The sequence below is a fragment of the Temnothorax curvispinosus genome, unplaced genomic scaffold (genome assembly GCF_003070985.1).
Source record: "Temnothorax curvispinosus isolate PA1 unplaced genomic scaffold, ASM307098v1 QBEX01013735.1, whole genome shotgun sequence".
Taxonomy (NCBI): domain Eukaryota; kingdom Metazoa; phylum Arthropoda; class Insecta; order Hymenoptera; family Formicidae; genus Temnothorax; species Temnothorax curvispinosus.
The window spans coordinates 123,531-139,320 of NW_020223515.1; the positions used below are offsets into that span (position 1 = coordinate 123,531).

General features: G+C 40.0%; 1 protein-coding gene across 1 annotated transcript; it reads right to left on the minus strand.

The window, feature by feature from the left end:
• Positions 1 to 84: 84 nt before the first annotated feature.
• On the minus strand, positions 85 to 10,418 carry LOC112463926 (fasciculation and elongation protein zeta-2). The gene is made up of 9 exons (XM_025030634.1): positions 9,862 to 10,418; positions 8,058 to 8,310; positions 2,266 to 2,388; positions 1,911 to 2,067; positions 1,717 to 1,825; positions 1,337 to 1,599; positions 1,088 to 1,163; positions 952 to 1,017; positions 85 to 795 (listed from the first exon to the last, which is right to left on the minus strand). The coding sequence occupies exons 1-9, from the start codon at positions 9,965 to 9,967 to the stop codon at positions 779 to 781; spliced, it is 1,170 nt and encodes a 389-aa protein (XP_024886402.1). The 5' UTR covers positions 9,968 to 10,418; the 3' UTR covers positions 85 to 778.
• Positions 10,419 to 15,790: the final 5,372 nt, after the last annotated feature.

Here is a 15,790-nt window from a genome sequence, read left to right on the forward strand (position 1 = left end):
TGTAAATTAAAAGAGAAATCACGGTGGAGGATTCAAGGTACAAGGACACAAGTAACGATGCAATTAAGTTAACAAAAAATTATATCCGAGAGCAATGAGGTCGTTTAATTTATTTTTTTTTACTTTAACAAACACAGTGTCCTGAACTTTTGCGCGTTGCGTGAGAACAATTACATTATTATATGGTGGGACAAGTGAATTAACTGACCGTTTTACTGCAAGATTTTTACTCTTGAGCTGATATATCGGTGAATGAAGTATCTCTAGATACTAGTGTTACAACAATGTACACTAATTCAAATTCCTTACATAGAAATCTACGCAAGTAGCAATTTGTAAGATCCTAGATAAGGAGCTCTGTGCTGTCTTTGCGATGACTCTGCATGAAAGCTTTCCCCCGGGATTTTTATGTACAAGAAAAAATACAAAACTGAATTGATGTGAGTCATGATACAATATAAATATGAAAACCGTAAGAAAATGACGTACGATTTACGCGAATCAATAATATATGTTACGCGAGTTATTAAAAATATACTTATGATACTTTAAGCAAGTAATATACATATCGAAATGTATAAATTAAGACTAGATAGAATATCGGAGACCTTATCTACTTCTACAGCCAATACAGTAATCGAGAGTGACTGAAGTACAACTTATAAGCTAGTTACGCAATAACATGCGGCACAATGACGGGCTGAAAGCGTACTGGCAAGAAGAAGAGAGCACATGATATTTTGTTGACATTTCGTTTTCCTTTTCCACATATTCTGGTTTAAGTCGGACATAACACTGAAATCAGAATAGCAATTTTGTAAGTGCTTTTTAAAAAAACTATTATTCAACATTAGCAATACTTATATATTATTGCTTATGATATGTTCAAATTAAAAAATTAGTATTTACAGTGGATAAGATTTATCAAAATTGAATTAAAAATTCAATTACCTTTGAGTATATAATCCGTCAGCAAAGTGGGTACTGTCGGGCTATCCTCGCTAATGGCCTTTAATACTGCAAATAAACATGTTATTGATACATGTAATTAGGTACATAAAACTATAGTTCGTAATTAAATACTTACTTTTGATGAGTACTTGCAAAGCTTGATTGTCTGGCGGACCACTGTCTGTATGATATGGAATAACGGTCGTCAGGTACTGTAATGAGAATGATAATTATATCGTTTTTATTTTTCTCTGAATTGTACAATTAAATTGAAAATTGTTTTTTTATTGAAAATTTAATTTTCTGTAAAAGTATTCATAATTCAACGGTCGATATTATGTTTACTACGTAAATGCGTAACTGTATATACAATGATATACGTTACCTTCGGCTCTTGCAAAGACCTATGTTGCGGCAACGGACTAGTGCCATTCTGCATTTGACCTCTCTTCTTTGTAACGTGATGCTGCCTACGTCGATTTTGCACAGCCAACAGTAAAGAGATAAACTGGTTTTTTAGTTCTTTTTCGTATTCTAATTCGTCTCGAAGCGCAAGCTCGGCGATCAGTGTTTCGCTCAAAGCCGCAACCAAAGATTCCATTTCTCCAAAAAGTTCAGTTAGTTGGCTGGAGGAAAGTTGCTTTAATTCTAAAAATACATCTAACGCTTTATGACATGTATTTTTATTTTAGAAATTATAATTTATTTCTAATTATGTTAAATATGAATATTTTTATATTATGTAATTAGTGTTTTAAAACATACTCTTTTCGTGAAGTGGTGATCCAAGTACTTCTCTACTTCTTTCCAAAGCTTCATCGCTGTCCAATAACGAACCTTCTGAATCCGGCGATCTTTCCATTGACGGACTTTCCTACGGCGACAAGTTGCAGAATTATTAATCGTTCGTTTAGTCATTACTGCACCGACAAAGATACTCTATTGCGCCGAGATTATACCTGCATTATGTCATCTATCTCGCGAAGAACTTCCTCGGCGGTCTTCAGCGGCTCTTCAGGACTGTGAGTATCAGTACTGCTGGATAAGATCAAAGCATGCATGTCCAAATCTGTGGCAACTGCCTCGTCTTCGCTACTCAAATCCTCTAGTTCGGGTCTACAGCGAACAAAAAAACAAAAGCGTTGAATTTACAAGCGCTAGCGCTGTCGTGAAAAAGCGAAGTCGATCTATGATAAGCAGTAGTTTCGAGAAAATTTGATTTTCAAAATGCATAGTCGCTGCAAAGTAAACTTTCGACGAATAATTGTACTTGTGACAAATAATTAAACGCGCAAGAAACGGAAACGTATCTACCTCTCCGTCGAAGCGGGTGCTTCGTTCAGATTTAAAGCGGGCATATGCATTTTTCGCGCGTAGGATTTGCTCCAATCGATGGGTAATATATTCCCGAAAGTTCCGGTGATCGTCCACCACATCCTGAAAGAAAATTCAATGTCAGACATATACGTTTATTGAGGCGCAAAGGATCTCTGGCGTCTGCTAAGGGTCAATCGCTTGCTCTTAGCAATCGCTTATATCGCTTATGTACATGTAAACAGATGCAGAATCTTAATAGATGACTCATATCCTCTAATTCACACCATTCTCTGGTCGAGAATACAAATGTGCCTTAAATTTATGTGTCATCGGTTTTTTCGCTCGTCTGCTGAATGATTCGATACTCATTCATAAAATTATCGCATCCTCTCTTTTTTTATTTTAATTATTTGAAAATATTTGAAGCGGGATTTCTTACAACAGAAATAAATCCATTTTTTCTTAAACGCGTGCGAGAGAACTGTCTTCCGTTTTTGCTTCAAAACTTTAATCGGATTGCATAATGCTGTTAATCATTTTACTAACATCGAAGTAATGAGATTATTTCAGAACGATCCTCTAATTTTCATTTTATTTCAATTCTTCCATAATGCTTGAAATATCTTTTTTGTTCTAATATCTAAAATTAAATTTCTAATCTCTCTCTCTCTCTCTCTTTCTTTCTCTATATATGTCTCTCTTTACATGTGGGTAAAGAAAACATTTGTTCATCGAAATGTCACAACAGTTTCCGGCGTCCATCTAAAGGTTAATGAGAATGTATGACAGAGATGGTCGAGTAATTTTAGCGCGAAGGACACGATTTACGATAGCATGATGTGTAATGCGCGATCAATAAATGCAGATGTTCCTATACGAGGATGATATAATGCCGCGATATTATTGAGTCGTGCCAACGTGTGTTGTATACCACAATGTAGAAACACGCATTTGGAACATCCTATATATAGCTGATGAGAGTGACAGGTTTCTCACTTGGGAATCTTCGTCTTTTAATACCGCGTGTGCTTATACCATTTATATAATACCCGTGTGAACATTGCCATTGGGACACATTTAGGACTTAGGACACCCTCTATGGTGATGAGAGCGATATAGACTTTCTAGGACGCCGCGTGAATCACTGCGGGCTGTGGGCGTTTCCTGCGTTACGCATTGTACATTGTACGTGTACGCACTGCATAGATAAGACGTTTAATCGTGCACAAACAAAACGTAAGTCAACGTTTATGGTGGTAACGTGCCGTTTTCTAGAGGAAGTGATTTTTCATGCGAAGAACGGCCAGACCGTCGGCGTCGCCGCGCCGCGCCGCGCCGGAACGAAGGCTCCCCGCGGCGCAAATTTGCGAACAATGTATCTCGTGGGAGCCGAGCAGCAAAAACGGCATTCAAGCTTGTAATATCCTTAAGAGAACTGAATTATCAATCAGCTATTAATTCCTTTTACTTCTTCTCGAATGTCCTGCAACCCTCTTGTGGTCGATGGGTGACGGAAGCCACGTGTTTTAAAAGTCGTTCCAAGAGGGAGCTCTGTTTTTCTTAAAATGTCTCAGTTTCGCTAACTTGAAATATTCACGTTTCACGAATTCGATAAAAAGATCGCAATTCCTTATTTTTCTATCAATCAACATTTCTCAGAAAGTTCAAATCAATTTTTACACGAAAATTCCTTAAATACATAAATTGGGAATTTCTAATTCTTGTGGAAAAAATCGTGTAAAAAAATGTTAGAATTTTAAAGTGATTAAAATCTGTATTATGTAGAGAATATTAGATATTTCGATCTAAATATTTATTTTGTTCAAAATTAGCATGTGTCTGTATGTACTTATTTGTGGAAATAGAAAAATGACTGCAATGGATATCAGAGGGAGAGAGAGTCAACGCATTGATCGGCCATCTGATGCCGTGGGTTAATAAATCGAGGTCAACTCAGTCCACTTGAGTCTCTGATTAATGTAAAGTGGCTTTATCTCCAGCGCACACGTTGTTCGCATCGAAACGGCCAGACATTTTATACCACACACGGTATGTACGAAGCCTCTACCAAGCTAATTTATCTACTTTCTTTCCGAGCGCTTGCAAAAATCACAAGCGGCTAGGCGAGGATAAAAGGAAGCTCAGCTATTGTAAAATTAGCGTAATCTCGAAAAAATGGGGATTTCGCAATATTGCACAAACAGCCCCTATCGATTCTTCTAAATTCGCTTGCTTCCCACAAAATTCATATAAAAGAGAGAGGGAGAAAGCGAGAGAGAGAGAGAGAGAGAGAGAGAACATTAAAAAAATTATCTTTCTTAATTAAAATCGGACAAATTCTCTTATAGCTTCCACGTATAAATTCACCCCCGTAGCACCCCGTGGATGTGGACGACGCCATCTGAGGCGCGTGCGCGCCGATATTGACGTTCGCCCTCTGTTTAGAGGGTGGTGTAGCTCGATACGAACGAAGGAGCAAAACAGAGATTAAATTTTCATGTCACGCGTTTTCGTCAGTATCAAAACACTCAGGAAACATAATATCAGTAAAGGAAACGATTTACTTTCGAGTGTTCCTCTATCGGACCACAGATACCTAACGCGAGTCATTTTAAAAATAAAAAAAATACGTAAATTTTCAATCATGTATTTCTGAGAAAAAATAATCGCTATATAGAGTCCATGTAAAAAAAACTCAGATGTTAAATTGATCAACTTTTAACAAAGTTTGTAATTTTAGTATCGGAGCGATTAGCTTATAGCGCTTTATCTACGAAGTTTTTCTACTTTCTATTTCGTAGAGACGATCGGTTTGGCTTCTGAGAAGCTCATATATCGGTCCTCACGCGATGATGATTTGTATCACGTGCAAATCATGAAGGGGATAGACGTATTAATCTCTATATCCGACTGCACGCGTTTCCAGTACTTGGGCGTCTAGCGCGGTCAACCTCGTGCTAGAAAGTGCGGTTGGAAAATTACGTGGAAACTACTACGTTTAAACGCGTTGGATCGCGACGAACAGCGTAATACGCGACGGAGAACGCGAGCGCTTCGCGAACGCGTGCACTCGCATCGCTACCGCGGCTTTGTCGCAATCGCAATCGGGTCGATGACCTTATTAGTCACCGGAATGGAGGGAACGCGCCATTTGAATAATGCCACCCTCGCCGAACGCCCTTTCATAACGCCGCACGTAAATCGAAGCCGATCAATGGCATTTGAGTCGTTCTAGCAGAGAAACTACGAGTAGAAGGTAGACCTCTTGGGAGGAGGAAAGAATAGGGGAAGAAGAAAGAGAAACCTGGCGGTTGTTCGTTATTAGAGCGCGCGATTCTTCTTTCATTTATCACAATCTCCTCAGAAAAATCTTTAATATCAGCAATGTTTTTCTTTCCGAAGCGATTCTTCTTCACGACTCGTGATCATAAATTTCTGAACGGCTAAATTCTGAAAATCTTCTCACATTTCCACGAAAAATGTATGCAATATTCTTTTCCATCGGTACATAGACAAAGAGAATTGCACAAAGACCGATAGAGATACTTAAAAAAAAAATCTAGCCTGTGCGCGTCTGTGAATTATCTCGCACTTGCAAAGGATGTGTAAGAAATTAACGAACCGATCGAAAATCGCGCAGCACCTCCGTATGAGGGCGAATGATGAGGCGAATGATCCAATGTAAATTTAACAGCTTTGTGCGTGGTTGCGCGCGGAAGAAGAGACAATTTCGCGCTTCGTTGAGTTTCACCTGCTGTCGCTCGGTTATGCTCGTTAGGACGTGCAGCCTTGCCTTGTCCGTGAGCGTGTTGCGACTGTAATTTGCACTCTACGACTAAAATATTTGCCGGGATCGTCTATCGTAGCGTGAAACCTCGACCCCTCAAACTGGTCAAAAATCCGTAAAGCTGACCATAAGCTCCGAAACGTTATGTGGTATTATGGTGTGCGCTAGATACCTAAACGTCCACATACGTCTCTCCTATCTCGTACAGCTTATACTATAGTCCGTACTTAATTTTTCGACCTACTTGTAAAATTTTGTTAACATCCCAAAATTGTGTTTATGGAACTGAGAGAATTTGGAAAGAAACCGCTTACTTTTTTGGTTCGATCAGGAATTATGTCATATCTTGAGTATATCTACAGATATTTGAAATTACGTCTATGACGCAGCTCGAATCGTGCCTACGTCAACATGTCTCGCCGGAGATGTCCGTCAAGGTTGCCTTGAAAGATCTCGTTGTACGTCGTTAAATGTATACATTCGTTGTGTATAGAGTGGCGGATAAGAAAACAGATTTAGAAGATTTATGTCCAATATGAGATTTCACAATAAGTATTGTGCATTATTATCAGAAAAGTAAACATTTAATTATTTATTAAATTATTTATTAAATGTGCCAAATATTTCTTCGATTTTATAATATAAAACCGAAAGTGCCAAAGATAACAAATTCGTGTCCTGAATTTACAAACGCCAGATAATATATTTGATTTAACATCTTTAATGCTTTACTCAACATTAATAAATCTCGCGGAACGAGAAAATAGCAAAAACGACAATTCTGTCGCCAATCGATAATTAGACTAAAAAGAAATGTTCACATATGTATTATATGTGTATATACGAATTATACAATCAAGATGCACTTTTTTGGAGTGGAGCGGCGACACTGTGGCTTCGGAGAGAAAGCTGCAACGTGTACCGTAAACATCGCGTAGAGAGTACTAGCAGTGTTGACTGTCGACACACTTCTTCCATTGGAAAATCAATTGCTATCGAATATCGTCGCAAGTATAAGAAGAAATTCTATTTACTCCCATTTTTTGTCTTTTTTTTTAAATACACGTTCGCCTGGAATAATAAGGTCAAAATATGTTGCATCGTTATTTAATTAACATGCCAGTAGACGTACAGTAAATCTTTCAGTGTCATTTAAATCTATGTCGCGCAAGCATTGATTTGAAAAGATTTTACACCTAGAGTGACCTAGAAGTTTCGATTGCTGATATAGATGAGCAGTGAAACCGTAGGTACGTGTAATTGGGTTACACCATGCCGCAGGATCGCATTAAACGGAGCATTAAGTGAAATTGCTGACGCGCTTAATAGAAAGAGAAGAGCAAGAAATAGAGAGAGAGAAAGAGAGAGAGTCGTCGGCGAGGAGTAATCAAGATGAAATAGATTATTGGACCGCGTTCTACTCTCCGAGTGGACGGGAATACTCCCCGTTATTGCGCATTACGTATCACGCGTGTTATGACGAGCAAAAGGGTTAACGGTAATGCGATAAGTGATTATTTCCGCTGGAGCAATCGTCACTTTCGAGCTAAGAAACGGAGCTGCGAGAGAGCGGAGAGCCGAGGTCCGCAAAACGTAAACGTCGATTTTAATACGCGCCGCGCGTTATACCTGGTAATTTTCAGGCGAGCGGGTACTCTGCGCGTCGTCGATGTCGTGATTTATTTTCCGTTGATACGCGGTGAAACCGGTATACTTGTCCGTAACCGAGTTCTCGTGAACCGAAAAACCGCACGGTTGCACGCACGAAGGTTCGCGAATACGGTTAATTAAAAAATTAATCAAAGTAATTGCGTGTCAATGAGGTCAAACGCGCGCGCGAGATGCCGAGATGGTTTTCAACGATGACGAAATAAGTCCTGGTATTATTAATACCACTAGATTATATTATCTTTTATGTAACGTGCGATAATACTCTCGCCTCGTTCAATAGGTGCTTTGAGATCATTAGGATAATAATGAATTACGTGGCGAACGGACTTACTGGCACTCGTTCATGATCTCTTCCTGCGTTCGCACCTGCACCGGAGCCAACGATTCTACATCAGTGCCATAATCGCGGAAGCAAGATGTAATCTTCTCGTCGAAGGTGTTGACGAGATCCTCGAGGCTACCGCTGAACGGGCTGAACGTTCCTTCCTGGAGGATGTCGGTGCCGTTCTCGTGTGTCGTGGGCGGCTCATTCGCGTTACAATTTTCCCCGAAACTCGCGTCCAGGCTGGCGTCCAATAATTGTTCTGCGAAATCAAGAGAACGATCATTATATCAGCGCGAGACAAGGAATGTGTCTCTTAATTACGCGCGGGATATCGACATTTTTTTTGTTAAATTACACTTTTCAGCCAGCGACATCGCAGATGTCTTTTTCCCCTTCGTCGAAGTAAATTCTGATCTAGATTTAACCCTCGACGTGCCGCACTTTGATATTGATGAAACGCAAAGATGAACTGAGGTCGCAGGTCGCGATATCGAGCGTTATCGGATGCGACACCGCTCGTCGTCGCTCCAATAAGAGTATACTCATCCCTCTCTCGCGATATATATATATATATATACATATATATATATATATATATTTCTTCTCGTGCCAAGCCCGATTCTGCGACGCAGATTACGCGAGACGAGGAGGTAGAATTTCAAGAGGTCTGCAATGCGAGGTGACTTTTAATCCGCATATTTGAAAGCGTCTTATCGCACAGAAATTGAATTGCACGGAAAAGCTAAACATAAAGCAGTACCCTGCGAACATTGATCAAAGACTCGACGGATTATTTTATTTTCTCAGAGATGGAATCTAGGGGGATCGTCCGTGATCCCCTGTGATCTAGAAAGGTGCGGAAAGAGTCGGTTATTATCGCGGCGAAAATTAATGGCCTTGATGGGAGAATTGCCGCTCGTCGCGGCAAAGAATCGTAGGTGTCGACGGAGGAGTAGCTCGTGCTCGAACGTCGCTGGTCGCTGTTATGCTATATTCGCGAGAAAACACACGGACATTTCGGGTGACGTCGAAGGAATCCTACTATACGAAGTTAACCGGAGACGGATTTCACGGTGACGCGACCGAACGACAAAAATAAATTCGGAGGAAGGTCCGTGGTCGGTCTGAGTCAAGTAAACCTAGCTTTTCCATTTTCCTACCCGTTTTGGCTGCCGAGGCAGGTATAGAAATTCTTTTAACCGTACCGAGCGTCAAGAGTGCCCCAATCGGGCCCAACATTCGTCAGTCCCGGGGCCCCGTTGCGGAACGAGGCACGTTAACACCTGTCGATTCCTAAAGAACGCGCCGCGTATATTCCTTCGCTCTTTTAATTCACTGGTGGCGCGAGGGATCGATTTACCCCCAGAGAACTGTTCGGAGAATGAAAATTCAGGTCGCGAATCGCGTGGCGCCTTGTGTAGAATTACATCATCGCCGTAACCGCCGCGAGCGATATTCTTCAGTGATTTAACATTTCCATGAAAGTTTCAGCCGTCTGTCTGGTACAGGGTACAGGCGTGCAAAATAGGATACCCGTTTACGTCAATTGACGTGGGAACTGGGAACTGCGGGAAGGAGAGCTCGCGGGGCCGCGTTGTTTCCATTTCAGCGCATCAGCGTTTGTCGCTAATTTCGAAAAGTTTCGGTAGCCTCACGTGCCCCGGGCGACGGACGTGAGAGGCGGACGGGCCGAACGAGCGTCGCAGAACACCCCGCGAGGGAGGGAGTCGGGAGTCGGGATCGAGAAAGAGAGATTGTATCGCCCAAGGCGCGCATCGGAGACGGAGTAAATAAGGCGCGTGTTTCGCACCTGTCAGGAGGTTCATGTTCTTCAGGCTGGCGGTGTCCTCCTCCTCGAAGCGCGCGAGGGGTGCCTCGAACTTCAACTCGGCGATCTTACCTGCCATGTCCCTCATTATTGAACGTGAGGGAGGACGAACGCGGGCGCGACGGGAGAATTCGGCGTCGCGGCCGAACGTGTGCGCGTCTCGTTTTTTTTTTTTCGCAGACCGCGCGGGAACGGACCGTGGCTCGCCGGATCGTGTTTCGTTTATCCGACGAGATCTCGAGAACCGAGGCCGAGACGACGTCGACGACGCGACCGAAACATATAGGAGGTGCGACGACGCGCGCGCGCGCGCGCGCGTGGACCCACACACACGTCACACACACACAAACACACACACACCCGCACGCACGCACACACCCGCGTGCGCGCGTTCACGACACGCGAAACTCTCGAAACGTGCGCGCGACAACCCCCTGTCGACGCGACGGACACGAGCCAACCGACTGCGAGCGACTGAGTCGACTGACGTGACGTGGAGTGGAGGGGACCTGCTCCTCTTCGCTCACTTCGCTGCTCTTCGACGATGGGCACCGTGGCACGGATGGTGGTGGTGGTGGTGCTGGCGGGTTTGCGGGTTACGTTGGAGTTGAATAGTAGGTGGTGGTGGGAAGATGATCGCCGGTCGTCATGGTAACCGCTGGCTGAGCCCGTTGAACGCGCCGATGTCACGAATCATCTCTCTCCGCCAGGACCGGCTTTATCGTGAGAAGCGGCCACGTTCAGGCCCAACTCAATTCGCTGAATCTGTGTACGCATCTACGGGTCTATTTGCTCTATTCGCATTTTATAGGTAATTTTACTCTTTCTCTTTCCAACGTCCAAATATATAGTATACCGTTTCGTTTCAAATACAAAAAATGCTACGTGGTAGAAGTAAAACAAATGAATCTACGTGCTCCGGTTTGTTAGCGAGGATACTTGTTCTTTACCGCAGGCTTCCTAGAACTCCCGACCGGCCCTGATCTCTCTTCAGTGCCGTGTCACGTTTGTTATAATTTTGGCCATTTATCGAAAATAGAACAGATCGATTGTAGATATGCGGATTCTGCTGCACGTTCATATCTACAACCCAATCTTGCGACTACTTTTACCTGAGAAAATTAATAAGCTACTTAGCTTGTTATCTTCAATTAAGTTTTGATTGCGCCAGATAATATAGCTAACTTTGCTTTAATTTTGTCTAGATTTCTCTTCGTTAAAAGAACGGAGAACAGTTGAGTTAACGTTTTTATTCAAGAGCAAAATGAGAGCAATGAGAACGAAAAAGGAGAAACAGTCTATATAACTTTTTGATGAGAAGCTTAATTAATTAAATTAAAAGTTAATTCTTATGGAAAGATCAGAGATTCGATGTTGCATCGTTGGCATATCGCTTGATGCAACTGGACTTTAATTATACGGTATTGCTCCGACCCGCTTGCTGGATAAAGCGCAGGCTTGTGAGATAGAACGATAGAAATAACAAGCGGCGAGATGTCGCTGTTGAATGTTAAAAAATGCCATTTATTGATGCTGCGTAAAATAGTCGGTGATGGCGTTACGAAATTAATTTTTGGAAAAATTATTTATTGTTCGTTTCTCTTACAATATTTTTTTTAACTATCCCTTGTCTACGCTGTATTGATTGTAAACACGCTGTGGACATTTGCTCAGCGGGTAAAAACTCGACAGTGCAATCAGCATCCGTGGATAACATTTAGATTACAGAAAGAACAATTATATAAGCAACATCAGTCATGTACTGCCATCTTTCCTATATTTTCATATACCGGTAATATATGTATTGTTCAGTATATTTTTTCGGTTGAATACTAAAATACAGAAGAATTAATTGGTGAGTCCTTCGAATAAAACGCCGTCTTCTACACGAGCGACATGAATGTCACGTTGTACGAAGTAAGAAAGTTGTATAAAAAGTCGCGAACTCTTTTCTCTTCTATGCTCCAAATAAATGATGTTGTTTTCCGCTCTCTCTCTCTCTCTAGCTCACACACATACACACACACACCGCTCCCTTCTCCCTTATTTGTATACCGATATATGAAGTACGTTCCAATTGAAGGTTGACTCACAAAATACCATCCTTCTTCAAATGATTTTAAATGTCATAACTCGATATAATCAGAGGAACGTGATCGAAAATAGATTTCGAGCTACTGCGGGTTGAAAGAACCGGTTGAAATCGCGGATTAAGAAAAGTCTACGTGCGTTTCAAAGATGCAGGTAGATAATTTCGGGAAGATCAGGGCGCAAGTTTATCAAAGGAATAGAACAGCCGTAGTTATGTATCACGAAAGATATAATTAAATCTCGAATCTCGATCCAAGTTCGCTCTGTACGATGGAAAAAAATATTCCAATGAGCTTTTAATAAATCTCCGCCCATTAAAGTGAACCAATCGTGCAGCTTTTATATGCTGCAAAAAAAGTGTCCCGTCATTACGAGTTGCATAAAGAAACAATTAAGGCACGTTGCATCTAACGAAGTTCGAAAGAAAACGCGCGATCTGATTTCCATCCTTGGCGAGAAGCGATGGTTATAGATAAACGCATGTTTCAGGGTCCGAAGTGGGATGAGAGGGGGATGGAAAACAACATTATTATATGTATATTTATCTGGAGCACACGTGGAGTTCGCGATTTTTTAATACAACTTTCTGACGTCATATACAATATGTTCACGTCAATGTGTTCTCGTGTAGAACACGTTTTATTCCGTAAAATTTCGAATAGCACACGCAATTATCTGTTGAAATGATTCCGTCTCACCCTAATCCCGTCTCAAATGTCGGATTAGATGCCGCGAATCCTGCATTCTTTTATAAATTAGCCCACGTCGCGACCTTCGCGAGTGATCTGTCATCCATCTTTATTGTAACACGTGTCGAAGGAAAATCGAACACCACCACGTGTAAAACGTCGACTTTGACGTCATGCTTGTGGTAAGCTAGTGTGCGTGTGGGCGGACTGCGTGCGGATAGAAAGAACAAATGGAGGGATTGTAGTCAACCTTGGCATCGCACCTCTCGTAACGTAAATCTCTTTGTCACTACTGGACATTTTAATAAAAATGACGTATAAGAATGTGCTCTCCATAAAAACTAATTAATCCCATTCTCCATATCCATGTGGCTTTTTCCCATTCATTCTTCGTATCAAAATCAATATATGGCTTTGACTAGATTATATGTTAGTAGAGTGGAACTGATTTTTGTCGCATTCAATCGAGTGAAAAAAAATTGGACAGGATGCAATGTGCAAAATTGAGTGAAATTTAATTTCATAAAGAATATAAGATATATTCGTGATTTATTTGTCTCCCTGGTGTGTTAATCAGTCGTTAATGCAACTTCCAACACGTAATCTCATATCGGAAATAAAGTTCGTATTAAAAAGTGTTTGAGCTTAACTCTAAAATGCCACCCGGGAGCCAGCGGACCCCACACCCTTTACAATGATATATTTTCAAATGTTCCCCCCAAAAATGGAGCTCATGCTCCCATTGATGATAGTTGAGTGCGTGATCTACCCGGTTGTACACTTAGCAGTACTCAGTTTACTTAATTTTTTATACTATGTTGAAATTGAAATTTTAACAATATAAGCATTTTATTCTCTTTTCTAAGCCTTGAACAACATTAAAAATAATTTTCATAACTAAATATCAAAAAATCAATGAGTAAGGAGACATTTTTCATGCTGGGGTCTTTTAGACCCCATGTGTCATTTACGAGATTCTTGAGAGGTGTGGCATTTAAGGGTTAAGATATGCATAGAAGTTGTAACATTAAGATATGCAGAAATGTTAGAAAATCTATAATTCATAATACGTGCTACAAACATTACTTTGTGTTTAAAACACAATCTTGTAAATTATAATTTATAATCTAACGGCAGACGCCTTTTTTAACAATTATAATCACCGAGAAGTGAATGATCAAAAGCGAGTTGAAAATGGAGTGAATAAAAATAAAAGAAACATATGCGTTACACATAACGTTGATAATATTTTAAGATCCAATATACCGACATACAGCAATATTTTTCAATTGATTTCCGGAGGCGACATAACCATCTACAAATAAGATGATAATTAATTAATTCTAATTAAATAGGCTCAATAATTCTTAATCATCATAAATGTATGAATGATTTTACCCTCGAACGAAAAGAAACTAGAAACTTGTTGCGAGTGCCCGAGGTTGGAAAAAAAATGCTGATTTAACATCAAATGTAATAATCGCCTGTCACATATATGACGTTATGCAGGTGATTATTACCGTTTGTCTGTCGTACTAATTATGAACAGAGAGCTGAAAAATTGAGCGGTAAATATGCATGGTATCTTTATACGTGAAAAATTGAAAGACGTAAACGCAAAATGACATATCTTAGATCGTATAAATTTCCTAAGTAATTTATTGACATTACAAGCTAGGCGGCAATAATATTGGCGGCCTACAAGATACTTAATCACACTCTATAATTATTCTACGCTATTGCATTCACATATATAATATTTTTGCGTATCTACATTGCATTGCCTCTTGCATAAATATCAATATCTTTTTAAATTAATAGAGGAATATTTGTCATGTACATTTCATATAAACGTTAATTTAGTTTGCAATTGATACATGATGGATTTGTGTATAAATTATTTTAACGTTTGTATTATGCATATTTGTATATTTGTAATATGTTCATTACTATAATTTTATCATTACCATTACCATTATTACCATTAACCATGATAATTACCATTATAATTGTGACTATAATTGTGTTAGTTTAAAAAATTTAATCGAATGATGTAACTACGGATGATTTTCTAAATTATAGTTTGAAAATGCATACACGTGTAATGTAGCATTAAAAGGAAGTATAATTTTCAACAATCATGAACAGACTCTGCGCTTTTATATCGCTAAAACAAAAGAAATCGTATGTTACAGCGGTTCAAGTAATATGGCTAACGTAATAAAGCAACCGAGTGAGTCACATCGCAAATCTTGTGTACCTAATCGCCCGTTATCTGTTATGCAAAACAATAATAAATGCAACGTATCGATGGACGCGCGTTTCTTTGCGCTCGTAACGTGTATTTTCAATCGCAAGAATTGTTCTACTGTCTTCTTTGGCGAGACATGCACACACAAAAATATATATAATGCCAATAAAATAAATAAATAATTAATTAATGTAGTTGGAAACATTCAATGTATAATTATTTACATAAAAAAAAAAAAAAACGAAAGAGAAAAATTAGCAGCAGGAAGGCGTTCCTGAATAGATTACTTTGTCATTATCGCATATCGATGAAAATGCACGAGATAAGATCGTCGCGGGAAAACCACAAATAGAATATCCGATAATATTCAGTAACGTGTAGCAAGGACTCAGACATTTTTCAGATTTTTTTCTTTCACAATTCAGGGATAAATCTCGATGGAATCGTTATTTATATACGCAAATACGTGGATTTGCGCCGCGCAGCAATCGTCGGTGACATCCGTGATGGAAAGTAAATCGTGCATGTAATAAGGTCAATTTGCACAACAAACACGAGCAATGTTCTTTTAATTGCATTACGATTAAATGGCTCTTTGCTCGCGACGAAAGCATTACTAATCGCGAGATCTCTCGGCAATAATTTTATTTAATGATTCTGTTTAAGTCGTGCGCTCGAAAGTAGATTGCGCAACTAATCGCACATGTCTATCAGAATTGTGCTGTTGTAAATTGTAATTATGCAAAACAAGTAACTATTAGTTAAACGACAGTTTTATTGATTGATGCAAGATAACGTGCGTCGATTAAACGCATTTATTTCTGCCGTGAATTTTTCAGTTGAGAAATTTGTTTCTGAATATTCGCGCAAAGAATATTTT

What these genes read in the sequence shown, in the direction of transcription:
- LOC112463926 (XM_025030634.1), bottom strand. Translation starts at nt 9,967, where the DNA reads ATGAGGGACATGGCAGGTAAGATCGCCGAGTTGAAGTTCGAGGCACCC. An exon ending in ATCACCACTTCACGAAAAGA is followed by an intron (nt 1,600 to 1,716) that starts GTATGTTTTAAA and finishes ATGTATTTTTAG; the next exon opens with AATTAAAGCAACTTTCCTCC. An exon ending in TTTGCAAGTACTCATCAAAA is followed by an intron (nt 1,018 to 1,087) that starts GTAAGTATTTAA and finishes GTTTATTTGCAG; the next exon opens with TATTAAAGGCCATTAGCGAG.